We start from the raw sequence: 18,353 nt of genomic DNA on the forward strand, positions 1-18,353 counted from the left end.
CTGACATCTTCCGGCAGTGGCAGTATGCCTAGCGCCATTCTCCCCGCTTTACAAGCAAAATCAATGGGAACTACTAGACACATCTTCAACAATTGTTTAGGATTTCCAGAGGACTTCACCATTGAAATTCACCAGATCTATAGTTAAACTGACAATGCCCACATGCATGGCAGTTGGATGTTATAATACATTGGGTAAAAGTGGAAAAGAAATTAGTTATTTCACCTTTCCAATCCACAGGTTCGTCAGTGGATTGCCAACTTGAAGAGCGAGGATTTGCCATTGAACTTCTGGCCAGAGAAAATGCATGTCATTAATCCGTTACTCTCTGCTGTGCATAGTGCACTGGTCGTCGCCATCGTGGATAATAGTGCGTTGTGACACACACCAGATACAGCACTGGGACTTGCTCAACAGCCAATACAGCACCGTGATGTCACAAACCGGTAGGTGGCAGTAGTTCTCTTTGACAAACATGGATGCCTCCAGTAAAGCACATTCAAATTAAATTAATCTTGATTAAAAACACTAATCATTTATTTAAATTCATGTAAAAATGTCATACTTAAAGTACTTTCAGAAGTTTGCATTCTGAATGTGACCGAACTTTTCCTTTAAAGGTATAGAAAAAATATCACCGTTTCAGTTTTTAGTCATATCCACTCAATATTCTAATTTGCCACTTTCACCCACCTGACATTACCATCATATAGCTCAACGGTTTTCAATATTTATGATATACACGCCAAAAACAAACACTTGGTATGTAACACTAACTTTTTCTGTCTTTTTTAAAATCCTTACTAGCTCATTGCTTATAGTACAGCATTAGAGGAATAATTTTATGTTTAAGAACATCCTGTTTCTGTCATTTAATATGATCCCTCCTCATTGCACACAATAAAATAAGCAAATAGAAATGGGTTACTGTTCTTTACATCACAATGTACAGACCATTTACCATGTATCTGGATGCAAAACTTTCACAAGAAAATCTTTTCTTCAAATTTTTTTACTTAGTGGTGCATACTATGTAGATCGGTCTCAATTTTCACAAATACAAATATGTGATTAATACATGCACAGGACAAGATCCACATATGCACAGAACGATTCACACAAGCACAAAAAAATTTACACACACAAAAGGACAAGATTCACAGACGCACAGAAGATTCATGCAAGCACAAAAGATCCACACATGCACGGAACAAGATTCACGTATTTCTGGTCCATAAACAATAATTAGTTTTTAAACCTCACTGCATTTGTGTGTAGATTTTTGAGACTCCCTAACAGTGAAGTTTAAAGACCACTGGAACTTTGTTATTTAATTAATAAATCTTTATGGACCAGAAATACTTTGGTGAATCTTTGGCTGTGTGGATCTTGTGTGCTTGTGTCAATCGTGCTGTGCGTCTGTGGATATTGTCCTTTTTGTGGGTGGACTTTTTTGTGCTTGTCTAAAATATTCTGTGCATGTGTGCATCTTGTCTTGAGCATGTATGAATCACATATGCGTATTTATGAAAATTCAGACCAATCTACCTCCATACTTACTGCCATATGAAAACAAAATCTGTGCAATTATAGCACTTGAGAGTTACATTCACTTTTAAAGATACACTAAATACATCATCTTTAAGGAGTGTTTTTTAGTGGTGAGAGTGAACTTTCATCTGAATATCACTGATTGGGCACAAAATCATGCATGCAATATATAGTACTACATATATGAATGTAGTACCACATGTACTGCATAAACAGCAAATCACAGATAAGCAGCGACATTATACTTTAGATTCACTAGTTTTTCTCAGTTTGTATTAAGTCAAAAATGTTTAAAAAATTAATAAAGGTTTTCATTAGTCCAAAAACATAAACAAGGTTCGAAAAGTTCACTTAATGCCAAACCTAACTGATGCAAAATGTATATTACATTTATATACTTTTTTTTTTTGGCATCGATTATTTCAAAGCTTTGTTACTTTTTTACAATCACAAAGTCTTTTGGAAAATGAAAGCACCCGTCTTCAGTGAGGCTCCCATATAGTGACAATATTTAACTCTTAACATAAATTGCAATGCCTAAGTCCTCTTGTTCTCATAAATCCTGAGAACGAAATATACAGTTGTTCTTGCTGCAATATATATTCATAAAGCCACTGAGTACCATAGGGATGGGTGATCAGTGGCAACTTCACACAATAAATCCTTACAGTGACAGCAGCAGCAGCAGGTTAAATGATGGACGGCGTGTCCTCCACAAGGTATGTATTTAGAGGAAATGCTGGCCAGTCACATTGAATTTTAATTGCTAAAAAATAATTCCTGCACTCCAACAACTATATATATTACATCAAGCATGGAAATATTATAATGGTCTCCTTTTTCTCATTTTAGCAGTAAACATGATTATCTATATGGGTGTTTTTGCATATGTCTCTCACTTAGACCATATTGGTTCTGATCTTTAGAATAGTGAGAGTTTTAGTGATAAGAAAAAAATGTGGTATGCTGTCTTTAGACGCTAGTTTCATCTCCGTCCTGCCGACATACGCTGAACTGCACCCGATCCCCCAAACTGATGTCTTCAGTTGCGCTGCACCTCCTGGTGCCACCTCTTTGAGGTGTAAAGGTGAACTGTCGAGCTTGTCGACTCTTAGAAGATCTGCCTTTGCCCATTCCGTTGCTGTAGGAGACAACTAGTCTGCGGTTCTCCTCAGGTGCAGCTGAACAGGGTGGGTGGCGGCTAGCCTGGTTGAGCTGCGGTGAGTCAGTGCTTGGGTTGCTGACACTGTTTTCCTGCAGGTCCGGTAGGTTTGCAGTAACTATACTGCCACTCTTCACGTGCGGTGTCTGGCTGTGGGTGTGGCGGTATTCCTCATAAATATCCTTTCCCTGTTTCCACCTTTTCCACTTTTTCACCATCTCTGACTGCACCTGAGCGACAAATGGAGCAGGAAAGCAAATAGCAGCACAGATGATTAAAAACTACATAAAGCATGTCATTAGATGTAGGCTATTTGCCAAGACTCCATTCAAAAGCTTAAATTTGTATATGGCTATTGTTGTTGAGCCTCCGCTTTCAAGATCAACATGAAATAGGATTTAGATGTCATAAACTAAGTACAAAATATAGCAGTGACTTTCGCAAAAAAGGTTACCTGTATGTAGGTATAAAGGATAGTATCAATGGCAAATACCAAAGTAAAGTTTCTATAATAAGAACGAAAAAGCATCTTACCTCTTTGTTGACAAAGCAATATAAGATGGCAACCAGCAGGCCCTGAAATGAAAGTTGGACATTTTCCTTTAACAAATACAGTTCTATATAAAATTAAACAAATAAAAAGAAATCTCTAAGATGCACATTGCAAATCCTTTCCCAATCTGCTACACTGAACAAAAAACTACTCATAAGATTCACTTCAAAAATATATTCGATTTGCACACAAATGATTTAAGTAAAATTGAATGCTGCAATATCAAGTAACATTCACTTGCCAGTATCAAGTGAATTTTACTTTCCATAAGACATAACAGTTGTGAAGATACATCCAAGGTGTAAGTTAAATTTAAAGTGTACTTGTTTTTTATAAGCACAAATAGCATTTTGCTGTAAATTTTAAGGCAACACATAGAGAAACAGGACAATCATTCACACACACACTCACACCTAAGGAGAACTTAGAGAAGCCAATTAACCTTACAGTCATGTTTTTGGACTGTAGGAGGAAGCCGGAATACCCGGAGAGAACCCATGCATGTACAGGGAGAACATGCAAACTACATGCAGATAGACCCATTGCCAAGAATCAAACCCGTAACCTTTTTGATGCAAGGCAGCAGTCCTACCCACTGCCCCATGAAGCAGCCCTCTAACTGGCTAACTTCCAAATATGCAATCAAAATTTGCAACTCTCTGAAACTAACAGTTTCAACATTCGTTACAGAAATATACAGTATGTTAAATCAAGAATATTTAACTTACACAAACATGCTCAAAACAAGTTCTGGGAGAGGGTCAGTACGGAAACAGCCACTTAAACTTTGAGCAGGGGCGTAAAGATGATGTATGTTTTTATTTAAATTTTAAAAAAGCATGTACAAATATATAATTAATAGTAAAAATTCATTATATTGTTCTGCATTAGGATTTGTACCGAAAAGAAGATAAGGTTGGTATGACTTGTAAACAACAAATAAACAAAAAGTATTTCATATGCACCATATCCAACACAGATCTGGTAATATAGTCACTACTTAAATATGCGATAAAAAAACCATACACACTGAAACTGTGAAATTTCAACATTTAAACTAGTCATCCAGACTAGTAAACTTTTAAGAATTCAATTAATTAACATTAATGAAACAAAATTTAGATTCTGTGTGTAATCCTGTAACATCTGGACTCGGAGCAGAATCAGTCCTGCTGTGAGCTACAGCATGCTAAAAAAATGCAACATTTTTAGAGAAAAGTTTGTGTAAACATACTCTTTTCTAAAAAATAAATGCATTACAAATAGGTTTAATTTTACTTCAGAAACTCTAGTTTTTACTGAATCTTAAAATACAGAGTAGAAATTATGACAAATACTCTAATACAGTTTACTGCACAAAAAGGCACTTTTTTCAGTGTACTGTGACCACTGCAACCATCTGTCTTATTCCACACCATAACTCACTCCTAACTTCATTCAACCAAACCTTAATGAGGAGCCATTTTGTTTAAGTAAGTTAATCAAGAATTAATCAGCTATAGAACATCAGTTTAGGAACATTAGACCCCAACTATTACAGTCATAACTACAGACTGGCAAGGGGTGTTTGCCTGTGAAACAAAGTCACTTGAAAATTTTATATAACCCACTATGGATATTACATACTGTAGTTAATTGTTAAAATCCTCTTATACACTAAAAGACATAGTGACAATTGTAAACGTGAGTTTAAAATGTAAAGGCTTAGTGCGATCAAAAAAAAAAAACTGAAGCTAAGTAAAAGTTAAAATTAAAATACTGCATTTGTATTGTTAAAATACTGCATTTGTTAAAAAAAATGTTGTATGTGGGACCAATTTTCAGACCTGGAAGGAGTTAAACAGAAGGTCACAGAAGAGGCGAATAAGGCGAAGCATGGAGCCTTTTGGGACAGACTCATCAATGACGAAGGTGAAGAGGATAGCGTGAATGCCAAGCAGTGGGATGAGAGTCAGTGTGGATTTTGCCAGCCTGCCAAAGAAGAAGAAAAAGATGAAGACCTTTAAGTATGACACATACCAAAACAATCAGCCCTTGCTTAAACTTAACTGTCTAAATAGATTTTCTCAGCAGATTTTTTTTTTGTCTAAAATGAAAATTGTAAGCCAAGTTGCTTTTTAAAAAATAAATTAATCAAGCTTTACAAACAAGATATGAAACACGCAACTTTAACTGTAATGACCCAACAGTGGGGTTCCTTAAAAGTGTTTTCTTTAAAAACAAAGTTTTGCAAAACCTTTTTAGCTAATGCATTTTTTTTTTTTTGTTGGTTTCAACCTGGGGTCTGAGACCAGGATAAATTAATATAACATAATTCAACCACTCTTTAATCAGGGGAGTTATGTTTGCTTTCATTAAAATCCCTAAAGAGATTAAGAATCTCTGTCTCTGTGGGGATTCAGCAAGCAGAGAGCTGCTCTTACTGTAATTCAATGAAATATTTCTACTAAGGTAGCCAGAGTAATAGTCAGCCATTTTGACAGGAATTTTACTTTGGAAACAAAATTTTCAAAACCTATCTTACAAATGAAAAATAAATATAAACTAAGAGGATAAACTAAAAGAGGACTAAAAAGCTTCACTGGGACAATTGAGTCGAGCATCCTGCTACCACAAAAATCCACCTTAAGTTCAGAGTCCGTCCAAAACAATCATGACTCTCTACCAGAGCTGCTTTTTGTCCGTAAGACCTGAGGTGGTAACACATTCTTAATGCAACTTTCTGTTACCTTAAGCCAAAAACCTGGAAGTTACAGTACATCTCTAGGACTCCTGAAAAGAAGTGGCAACCCTGCACTGTAGCAAAAGTAAACAATCTCCATTTGTGTAGATAGAAAAGTCCACCTTTTGAGAAAGTTTGCATCACAGAGCATCAGTAACTGCTGTATTTTGACTGGGAAAATCATTTAACACATCTCAAATTAACTTAACAATTGGGTCCAAAGTAATGCTTTGGGAATTACTGTGTCTATATACCGTCTTCTTCTTCCTTATTTGTTCAACAATTGTAAAATTTTCTTCCTTTGTACCATTATTGATAAATTTTTTTTTTACAAGAAGGTAATTATCTTACCTGAATTTGTAGTCAGTGTATCGCATTTGGTGTGCTCTAAGTTTAGACATCAGGATTTTAATTATTCGGATGAAGATAAAGAAGTTAATCTGAAAAATTATGAAAGGCAAACAAATATTTAGAAAATAACATTTTCAAACTAAGATGAGACAGTCATTAACAAAGCAAATGGGGTCAATTAGCAGACAGTAAAATTAATGTAAAGCTTTGATTTTTAAGAAGGCAATTTTTTTTTTATATCTCTGCCATGAAAGTTGTTAATGTGAGACCTACATATGGTGATCAAAAGAAGGAACTTTTCTGAAAACAGCTGAAAAGACTCAGAGAAAAACTACGATTAGAAAATTTTTATTGACATGAAAGAAAGAAATTATTTGGCGCTCGGGCCCCGGCAGACAACTCTGATGCTGTGAATCCACATCCGTTTGGATGACTGACCTTGGAAAAAGATTACAATTGTCTTCCCACCGGGGCTCGGACACTGGTGGTGGAATAAGCCTAAGAGTGACAGAGGTGGGTGAAAGTTCACTGGTGTAAAGGAGGGAAGCTAGGCTAGTAGCTAAATGAAGGGGATCTTCAAAAATGATTAGCTTCGGAGGAGGTGTGGTCCCGATGTTGATCGAAGCTTGATCGATCAAGCAGGTCTCCAGGTGAGGCTGAGAAGAGTCTTCCAGATTGAATTGTTGCTTAAACTTGATTAAGAAAACTCATGTTTATAGGAGCCCCAAATTTAGTAACAGATATGTCGTAGGTCAATGCTAGGGTACTTACAGGTAAAGCATCCAAATATATGAATGTGTGTATTTCAGCAGTGGAGCAGCACTAGGGATGTTTTAAGAAGACATGGGAAGAAATTGACTATTTTACTCCGAGGCTGGTCCTACTGGGCTCATGTTATGCTAAATCTGTATTGGTTCTTATCATTTACTATTAAGTTAAATAAAAATGCAGATCACAAACTGTTTTTAGAGGAGTTAGCATTATGTAAACTAAATCTTTACAAAAGCAGGCTTAAACTGTATTATCATAAACATAAACATTTAAAAGTTTTAAATAATGTGAACTATCATATTAATATTTGGGAATTATTTTTGAAAAGTAGGTATTTATAAAACATTGTTAAAAGTTTGATGTAAATGCTTTACATAAAGTTTCACATTACGTCATACAGTCTTATATTCATACAGTAGCATATGGATTGTGTGATCATGTTTACACAGTAGTCCCTTCAATTGCTTAATTGCTGTTAAGAGTTTATGAATCTTAAAGGGAAGATTTAATCTCAGAAAACTAACAGGTGTCTGACATATATTTATTTCCATAGACGGCCTTTCCACTGTTTTTCCTGCATATACTGTCAGTAATGTCATGATTTAGTTTCTGCATCATAAATGGAGGGATGAGTCATTGTGTCAAATAGACGTGGGTTTTGTTGTTGTAAACAGTAAACAGATTGTTTGGTAATCAAAATATACCCTTTTTAAAATGCCAACTAGACGATCCTCTGGGCAGCATATAACTTTGCTAAAACTAGTTGACATTTACCCAGTTAAATAAAATAAATAAGAATAGCCATGTAAAATAAAGTTTTGATGGTCTAGTTATTTTCCAGCAGATGAAAATGAACCTAATTTGTAATTAATGTTTGCAACATTTTAAAAAAATTGATAAAAATACAATGTGAATAACATGTAGCCATTACTTGTCCTGTTTCTGGGTAATAAAATGTAAGGTAATATAAGGACCACATATTCTTGGAGCCGTCATATATTTTGGCTGAAGGAGAGGCTGGTAAGGATTCTCCTCACCAGTTTCTTCATCTAACTCTAACTTCAGGACTAATACCTAAACCTAATATCCCTCATTCCCAAACCTAATATTGAAGTTGACATGAAATATTCTCTTGAAACATCACTCCTGCGGTCATCTTTTCATTGTAACTGGCTACATGATAAAAGAGTAAAAAAGCGATTAAGACCAGACATTTCATCATCCTAGCTTCTACTCGCCAGCTTCTGCTCTACCGACATTGAGCTCTTGACTGTTAACTGCAGACCTTTCCATCTGCTTTGGGAGTTTACTTTTGTTAGCATCAATGCTGTGTATGTGCCTCCCAGCGCTAATACAACAGAGGTCATAAATGTTTTTTACCAGGCTATCTCTGAGCTTCAATCTGCACACACAGATGGCGTTTTTATCCTTGCTGGGGATTTTAACCAGGCAAATTTGAAGACCGTTCTCCCTCATTTTAACAAACATGTGGACTTTGCAACTAGGGGACAGAAGAATCTAGACTTGGTTTACTCTAACATGAAAGATGCATTCAGAGCAGCCCCCAACTTGGCTTCTCATGACCTTTCACAGAAGCATCCTTAAAGAGCGTTGTGACCAGCTGTCTCAGTGTGTGGTGTGGATGCTGCAGCGTCTCAGACTGGAAGAACATCAGGAGAGTGGTGAGGACAGCAGAGCGGTCAATCAGGGCTTCTCTTCCCTCCATTTAGGACATTTCATCCCAGCGCTGCATGTCCTTAGCCTGTAACATCATCAGTGACCGTTCACACCCCCAACATGGACTCAGACTTAAACAACTTTTCTCCATGCCGCCCTCTGGGAAGAGGCTTCACAGCATTTGCTGCAGGACCAGAAGGTTCTAGAACAACTTTTTCCCCGCTGCCATAAGACTGTTCAACTAAACTGGACTCTGCATCACACTTGCATCATTATTCTGCACTACCCATGTAGCTAAATCTTTTATAATCCTTTTAAATAGAACAAAACTCAATGCTCCACTGCATTTTTCACCAGATTCATTTTGCTCACACTAAACCTTTCCACTTTTGCAGCATTAAATTGGTTTCCTTTCTCCTACAGTTTTCGTTCTGATCACTGCTGTACTTTATAAATGGTAATGTTCATTTCATTTCACTGTTGTAAGAAGGAAGCAAAGCAGTTTTGTTTTGTATACAGTGTGTATACAAAATGACAATAAAGTTTTTCTAAGTCAAAGTCCAAAATAGGACAAGTTATGATAATATATAGGGAGTATTTTAAAGATAAGCACATGGGGCACGGCTTAAGTTCACCAGTCGACCACCATGAGATGAGTGCGATGGCATGTGACGTCTCTTTAGGCTGCAGCCATACGCGCTTGGAAATTTTTGACTAAGGCCAGCTTCACTGCATCATCCAATAGGAGGATATTGTATCTGCTGTTTGCCTATTTCAACATGGAGGACCTTGATTTTACTGAGTGAGTCACAGTCCTTCATTTATTATTGAAGCCAAATAACTACCCCGGCATCCTGGAGTCCATCAGATCCTCCAGGGAAGCTCCCTCTTCAGGGAGCTCAGGAACAAAGCTGGATCAGGGTCACCTCCCATGGTGCTTCTGTCTGACCAGTAATCAAAACTGTTATTCTGCTTTGGGGGAGTGTCAACTAAAAAACAGAGGGGGTGCAGTGGAACTTAGATAGGAGTCCTTCTAAAGGCTTAATAAAAAAGGCTATTTTTAAATTGAACAATAAACCTCCAAAGAGCATTCCTAACTTCATCCTATTTATTTGATTAAAATAGCGTAGTCTTCCCTGAACTCACCCTACATCCAGATTACATTCAGTCCCTGACTGGTTGACGTGAGCCAAATCAACAGATAATGTTAGATTTTGAAATTTGGTTTGTATTAATTACAAATCACATCGTTTACATTGCTAGAAATGCCTCCTTTATATTGTTTCATTCCTGGGGGTGCCTCTACATAGGAATAGCATATAAATCCCTTGTTCTGGTTGTGTCATTCACATTTGGTGTGAACTGCTTTAAGAACTTGGAAAATAAAGTGACAGCTTTTAAATTACCGAATAGCATTGAAATAAATGTGCCAACAAAGCAGCTATGTTGAAACACTTACATTATTCAAATTTGAATATGACAGGAAAGACTTCTAACTCTAGGTAGTGTAGTGCATTTTACATAACCTCCATCAGAGATTTTCAATATTGATTTTAGTAGATGTTCTTGTTTAAGCTGGTAAAGGGGAGTAGGTACAACGAACAGAGAGACAAAGTGAGAAAAAAAAAACAACCTACCAGATAAGCAAACAATATGGGAGAACGGATAATCCACCAATATCCCATGTTAATATTCCTCTCCCAGCACCTAGGTATAAACACATGAACATATTACAGTGCAGTTTGTGGTGAATCTGCAAACATTTCATCCTCTACAGAATTAATAACCATCTGTCACTGAAAGATTAACATCAAAATATCTTCACATCACGTGTACTTACTCCTCGTTCTCATAGAGATATTTCACTGTGATCCATGGCAACACAAATATGAGAGGTGCACCTATAAAACAGTAAGGTCATCTTTATTAGCTTCTTTATTACAGAGACATTTACCATTTAAAAATATCAGCAATCCATTATATGGAAACTTTATAAGATCCAATTTCAATGCAAAAAATAGATATTTTTTTATCTTACTTAAAAACTATAACTACACTCAAGCGTCTAAAGGAATAAATAATGATGTTCCAATTAACCAGTTAAAATATGTTACCCAATTAACATTACAATCTTTAAAATAGTAGCTCCTAAAGCACAGAAATATAGAACATAGAACTAAATAATATCTCTGTAAGAGAAATGGATGCTGAACTGAAGCCTGAAAATACATATTTCCACCCGAACACCTTTGAAAGTGCAGTTTTGATGTTGGAGTGTTGTGGTAGTGTATGTTGGGTGTAAATTCCTGAATATAAATGTGGAAATATTGTTTTATTATTAAAGAGGCTATAAAATCTAAACAGTAAAGAACAAAATTATTACTTTGTTAACTTATTCGACTTGTCATTTACATACAGCATCCTAGATTGCATCAAACTCTAGCTTTGGAAGTTTTTACCAGACTAAACATAAATTGATGTTAAACCTTTGACTGCAAAGACATCTCTCAGCTGACCTTGTTTACTTTCTTCTATTCTGAAGTATGCCTAATCTTTTTTTTTATTATTTATTTATTTGTCTTTGTATGAGAACTTTCTAAATATTAATGAAGATAGCTTTGCTCAAGACAGCTTCTTTCATGTTTTTGTAGGTAAATACAAAATAAATAGGGAGTAAAATATCTGGTTTAGGTTTATTTGCAAAAACAACAATAAAAAAAAAGAATCCAAAACAAATCCAGTGTTTATCAACTTTGTACTTGAAAATTTGAGATCTTCCCATTTTTAAGAAAAACAACCAATAACTCTGCAGCTTAAATAAATAATAAAGGAGAGCTTGGGCAAACCTTTCGAATTCATCATTGCACTCCAAGTCTTGGTTGTTCCTTCAGAGAGTGGGAGACTGAACTATTAATATCCTTATACATTATAATTAATCACTTAAGATACTTTAAGGATTTAATTGTAAGCTTTTATCTTTAATAAATAAATTATAGTTTATTGAGTGAAGAAAAAAACTAATATTGTTGTGGATAGACCAATCCTTAATGAATCCTAAATGGTTTTCACCCATCTGTCCCAAAGCAGTTTTAAATTGAATGGAAAAAATAAGGGTGAATAATTTGTAATCTACATTCAATAAAGTTCTTAGCCTCAGATTATCGATATACTTTTATCCTTTCCTGGTTTAGGTAATTATGTAATTACTCCATGTTTCATAGATGGCATTAAATAATATTTTTCAATACACTCTTTTAAGGATTTTAAGTATTTTCAGTCTTTCCAGAAAAGCTTATGAAAATTGGAAGTCAGACCATCTTGATGAGGTGATTTGCCTTCTGACATTTGTTTAACAGCAAAATCTAATTATTCTATTTGTGTTTCAGAGTCGCATAATGTTTTGAATTTGAAGTTAATTCTAGGAATTTTGGGTTAAATACTTTCCAAAAAGGACATTAAAGATGTGACTAGAGTAGACTGAGTTCATAGAGAGAGCTCTCTGATTTCTCTGAATCGGATCACAAGGAGACACAAAAGTTAAGAAACTCTGAGAATGATATTAGAGCTTGTTGAGAACTTTTCTAAAGCTTGAAAGGAGTGTTAATGGAGAGCTCTTCCTTTGCTCTGTCAGAGCATGAACTGAAGCTGGGATGAGAGTTACTCAGTTCATAGAGAGAGCTCTCAGATTTCTCTGAATCAGATCACAAGGAGACACAAAAGTAAAGAAAGTCTCACAAAATATTTGATCTTGCTGAGAACTTTAGTACGTTAAATTGAGCTTTAGTACGTTTAGGAGAAATAAACCTTAGTCTGATTTTGGTGTCACATATCTCATAGCTGTCTAGGAGAAGTAAATGAAACATTTTGGAGATTTAATTTCAGATTTTTCCTTCCCTCTTGGTTTACTTAAACTTAGAGTTAATTAGCACATAATCAGATCGCAGATCTAATCGGTTTTGGTGTCTCTACTGCAGCGTTTGATCAGAGAGACATTTCTTCTAGACAAGTGTCTGTTTCCCTTTACAATAAATTATTTCATTAACATTTTAGTAATTTGGCATTTCCTGCCTTGTAGAGAATATATGATAAAATTAATCCCAATTATATGATAAAGGCTTCTGTCAATTAACTCATCTGGCAGCACGTCAAAGAAGACCATTTATATAATAATAATGTAGCTACTCAAATAATTTGTTAATAACAAGACAAGAGTTCATTACACTTCTTCTTCTGTGGGATTATCCAGAGTTTAGGGTCAGGAAAAAAGTTAATTATAAATAAGCTACACACTATTAATGATGAGTTAAATAAAAAAAAAAGCTGGAGAACTAATTACAGTATGAACAGTTCTAATTACTGCTTTAGTACACATGACCTTATAGAATAATGAAAATACATTTCATTTAAGGTGTAAAAGCATTAAGTAAAAATAATACTGTTTAAATATAAAAATATAACAGAGTCACAGTTAACTTAATGTAATGATTTATTTCTGTTTATGAAATTCAGCTGTGGATACTCTGTCTAAAGAAAGGAATAACATTTTCTGTCAAAAATAATGAGTACTGACTCATTGGAGGGCTGTATCCTTACATCAGTTAACATAAGTAGGTTAACTGATGTTTAGTTGCCAATGTTTCAGTAAACTGACTGAGAGAGAAGGGGTAGAATGTATAAGGCTTAGTCTCTGCCTAAATTGACTGTTGTCATTTCTCTCCTTATTGCCATTCCTTTTACCTCTCACTCTCTGAGTATTTACCCTAGACAGTTATTAAAGGGGAACAGCGTTTTTTTTTTTACATTGGGTCCTTGATTTTACGTTATTACATCATGTTCTACTCACGCATATAAATTTTGTGTCATTTGGAGCCGTTCTGAAGATATTCCGTTAGGTTATATCCAAGTAACGTCTTCCTATGGGCGATTATTATGTTATTGTTACAGCAAACCTAAAGGATCTCGCTGTGGCAGCTCACTAGTAAGCTAACCTGCAAAAGGGCTTCAGGCTAAGTGGTTGTGCAGGTGGGCTCAGAGGTGTCAGAAAAACTAACATCATTCAAGTGAAAATACAGATAAATGTGTAAAACAAAAAAACTGGTAAAAGTAAACATAGTGACTGAACCATTTCACGATATTTAAGTAAAAAACAGTTTCTAGCTTCCTGTTTCAAAGTGGTATAACAGTGAAATATGCCACCAGATGAAACTGGCTTACTAATAAAACCAGAATACTGTATATGTTATATGAATTTTTACGGGTAAAAGTGGTTGGGAAGAAGTGATCCTTTTTTTTTTTTTTGAAACACAACTAAACAAAGTGGTGACCCTTTTTCTGTCTTTAACACTAAAGGCTTTTTATGTGCAGCATTTAGTTTGTCTTAAAGTTTAGACGTTACATTGATATAACAGGTGGAGCTAAGCATCTGCTGTTTGCAACCAAAGAATGCTAGAACAAGGCTGATGCTGACCAAGTTTCATCTGCTATTAACTACTTATCATAATATTAGTAACAGGATGTAGAAACAACTATAGCAAAGATTTGGATCAAATGAATGCTTGCTGTGTTCTCTAGCTCATATGCATAAACTGTTAAAACTGCAACATACATATATGTTCATTTTCATAACTCCCAAAAAAACATTAAAACCCTATGAATAAAACCAGAATACAACATTCAATTTCTTTATAGGGTGTTTGATGACGCCGATATGCTACTTTTATGAATTGCATGCTATTTACCGCTTCTTGATCTCACTGTCACTCTGTTTTTATAGCAGCTGTTAGGACACTTCAGAGTGTGTCTGATTTTTCCGGTAAGGTGCACTGCTACAACATTTAGGTGAAGCTAAAATGTGAATGTAAGCAGACTCTCGCCTAATGCAGCTTTGTAGTAAACCTGACAAGAAGTTAACAGGTTAAACAACACAGACAATTCTGAGGAGTTTCCACATTCACCTAAATGATACCTGACATGTTATTAGCTGCAGGCAGATTGGATGGAAGGGACCGATTAACAAGAAGACTTAATACATTTGGCGTTTTTTTCTTTTTCTTTTTTGCAAGTACTGAAAAACATCCATACCTGTATATTTGCTCTAGGAAATGTATTTCTCTCTTTTTTTGTCAATCTCTTATTTCAACATCATGTCCTCTTAATAGACGGGTGGCACTATTCAGCTTTTCAAACAAAACATTATTTTGTTACATTTTAACTCAGCCAGATATTCCAGACTGAGCTCCAGTTAAAAAAAAAAAAAAAAGTTGTGATCTTAATAAATAATCCAAAGTGTAGCTTCTTTGAGATCAAGAAAAAAAAAAGGAAAAAAAATGGAGCTGAGATTAGGATAAAACCAAGCCTGTGAAAGTGTGGTTGTTATGATTCTCCCCTTGTGGACTTCTACTTGACTTTCCTTTAAAGTTTTCAGTTCCACTTGGATTTATGTTATTCTGTGTTTTCTTGTTCATTAATTTCCATTTTGTGTTATATTTATGCAGTTTTGTATCTTTTGAGTTACTGTCTGTGGCCCCCTTTGTGCCGGTGTCCTTTCCCCTAGCTCCCTTCAATCACTAATATCGCCCTTTTGACTTCATTAAACCTGCAAGAAGTCATCTCTGCCTCCCTCATCTCTGCATTTGGGTCCTCAACCAACCTGCACCCCCACGTTTGACAGTGGTATCGAGATAAAGATTGGTCTGCAGTACTTTTACACTTATAAACTATACTTTTAATGCAGGAACATCAAATATTCAAATACTTGCTGGAAAACATTTGAAATGGGCAGCTCTTTCAAGAGTGTTTAAATTAAATTCTGATTTTCCAATGTGAAACAGCCAAAAGTCTATTGATGCATTCAAGTTAAGAAGTATAGTAAATTAAAAGCAATTGTGCTCTTTTTTTATATGCAAAATTCACCTTTTTTAAGCTTCTAAAAGTATTCAATTTCTAGTCCTTCATTGAGATCATACAAAAAGTGCTATTTCGCCTGATTCATGCATGTCTGGGTAATCCTTGTGAACTCAGCTTTCTGAGCAGGTCTTGGACTTTGTTCAGCCTTCCTAAAGAGGAGCCTAATTACCAGAAGTGATGTGACACTGATGATGTAGCCGCTTTAGGGTGAGGTCATGTATGGGCAAAGGGAGAAGCCACACCACAGTAAAAGCATGTGTCTTTTTTCTGGGTTAGAAAAATACAACCAGGAAAAAAAATAATATTTCATAACAGATGAATTATACTGGGAAAGGTTATACTTCATCATATGCATATTTCTATCATCATATACATGTTTTAGGTCTTTTAGGTTACTTTGGAAGGCTTCAGAGAGCATGATATAGAAGCATTGGTTAGAGGAAATGACTGATACATGTCTGATGATTATCTTATGTTATGACTCTGGGTTGTCATTTCGGGCATTCAGTTCAGTTGTTCCAGAAGATTTTATAAAACACTACTCTTTTCTTTATTCAGGCTGTTCATTGAATGAAGTTAATTTCTCTGATAAACTTTCAAGGAATAGAAAATCAAAAATTTTTCTTATTAAAATTTTCCTGTGTTACTGTCTGTGTAACTGTTTGGGTTCTGACCCCAGCCGATGGCCAAGTAAATGTAGAAGTATTTCTTTTCGCTGAAAACAGTGATGACAAGCAGGCTGTGCAGGTAGATGCCTTCCACCAGCAGCCAGTAGTTGTTGGCCATTACGCTGTACTGCATCATCACCACGGCACCTCTGCACCACATCACAGCCTAAAATAAAGCAGAATCATAAGTGAATTAGAAGCAGAGTATATCTACCGTAGTAGCTATAGTCCTAAACTTTGTAGCATCATGAATAAATATTCAAAACGGCCACATAAATCAGTGACAATTTTCTCTTTCACGTTGGACAGACGTCAACTTTTCAAGTTCAGAACACATGATTTGTTAAGACGCATGTCATCTTTCGTTTTTCAAACTCTGTATGTTGTGTTTCCCTATTGCCTGAAAAATATGCATTGCGTATAAACAGTGAATCTGCGTAGAATGTACACTCCTATTATAATCTCTTCAGGGAAATGGTTCTAAAAGTGGGGACACACCCTTTAGGGAAGGCGCAAAGTAATTGCAAGGAAGTTGTTTTAGAAATGTAATAAAAATTTACCAATTATGACTGAAATAAAAAAAAAGTATTGATAGTTTTTCTTTTATTCTGTTACAGGGTAATTTCAAGTGGAAAGGAAACAGTTAAACAAACTTAATTCACAAGATTGTGTCTTACTATTATCATTATTACACTAAAAATGTGAAAAATATAAATGTAAAAGAAAATACGTAGCCTTGCCTTTTTGGCAAGGATGTTGAGGTACTATAAGTGGTGAAATCGCGGGTGGTTGATTTCGCTCTGTAGCTTCCAGTTGAATAGACTGGTAATACGCATGATACCTCACAATTATAACACCCTTAAGAAATTTGGCATGATGAAAGACGAAGCTGAAAGGACACTCAAGGGTCTAAATCACATTGCTTAGGCTTCAGAGCTCATTCGGTGTGTGTCTCAAGCTGCAGGAAGGAGAAAAAAGGGGGCTGTGGAGCCTGACTATCCGTGCTAGCCGATGATCTGCTCTACCTTGTGGAAACGCGGAGACTGATATTACGTCACAGGTTGCAGGTAGAAGTAGCTATCTGGACACTCAATGGTTGTAAAATCTGACACCGGTTCATGTGTTTGGGGCGAGGCGGGTTGGCAATGCTACCTTTTGTAGCTGCTGTTCACCAATGCCAATAGTGAGAGTCTATCTGCTGTCGGGAGGCTGACCTGGATCACGTACTGTGCAGTGAGTTGTGCATTACCAATGTTCTGACCTTTAGATCGCTGTGGATCTAAGAGATGGAGGTTGCCACGCTGCCACTGAAGGACCTCTGAGAGGAAACATTGGAGCAACCGGTAAACTTATTTCAAATATAAATAGGATGGTGAGGGAGACGAGTCCTGGGTATCCGGCGGGTGTCCATATAAAACTTACACCTCTGGGTAGAAAAAAACCCAGTTTTATTTAACAGGTGGGTATATATGAACAAAATGGGGGTATCATAGAGTTACAGCATGAATTAAACTTATTTATATTTTCTAATTTATTAACTGTTCATCTTTAAAAAATTTATTGATTCAAGAATATCCAGATAACAGTATTTTTTAAGCAACGTGGCAAACCTTCTTACTTTGGCCAATTAACAGTTGATAATGTTTGAGCACAGTAGCACTGGATGTGACAAAAATGTATAAAACAAGACTACGTTTTTTTATTTAAGGTTAAATTATTATGTGTAAATTAAGTTATTTCTGTTCATGGTTTCATTTCCACATTAAGCAACAAACAAATTCAAAACAGGTAACCTTTATCCTGTTGTTGGTATGTTGTTGTTTTGGTTACATAATGCTCAGATTTTATGTTGGTTGATTCCAAACAAACCAGACAAAAAAAAAGCTAATCAAACAAACGGCATTTAAAGGAGAAGTTCGGTTTTTTACACTTTAAGCCCATTTTCTGTAGTGTCCAGGATGAAATCGAATGATCGACACCAAAAGTTTGACA

At 35.7% G+C, this 18,353-nt stretch overlaps 1 protein-coding gene across 1 annotated transcript in view; it reads right to left on the minus strand.

The window, feature by feature from the left end:
* Positions 1 to 522: 522 nt before the first annotated feature.
* LOC107082461 (glucagon receptor-like) overlaps positions 523 to 18,353 on the minus strand; it is a 64,355-nt gene continuing 46,524 nt past the window's right edge. The window contains exons 7-15 of the mRNA XM_015371151.1: positions 17,980 to 18,020; positions 17,576 to 17,679; positions 16,368 to 16,527; positions 10,628 to 10,688; positions 10,425 to 10,494; positions 6,340 to 6,428; positions 5,093 to 5,237; positions 3,248 to 3,289; positions 523 to 2,943 (exon numbers count right to left, since the gene is read on the minus strand). Coding sequence (XP_015226637.1) covers positions 2,524 to 2,943; positions 3,248 to 3,289; positions 5,093 to 5,237; positions 6,340 to 6,428; positions 10,425 to 10,494; positions 10,628 to 10,688; positions 16,368 to 16,527; positions 17,576 to 17,679; positions 17,980 to 18,020 — 1,132 coding nt within the window. The 3' untranslated portion in view covers positions 523 to 2,523. The remainder of the gene's footprint in view (positions 2,944 to 3,247; positions 3,290 to 5,092; positions 5,238 to 6,339; positions 6,429 to 10,424; positions 10,495 to 10,627; positions 10,689 to 16,367; positions 16,528 to 17,575; positions 17,680 to 17,979; positions 18,021 to 18,353) is intronic.

Source organism: Cyprinodon variegatus, unplaced genomic scaffold (assembly GCF_000732505.1).
Source record: "Cyprinodon variegatus isolate N-32 unplaced genomic scaffold, C_variegatus-1.0 Scaffold54, whole genome shotgun sequence".
NCBI classification, from domain to species: Eukaryota; Metazoa; Chordata; class Actinopteri; order Cyprinodontiformes; family Cyprinodontidae; genus Cyprinodon; species Cyprinodon variegatus.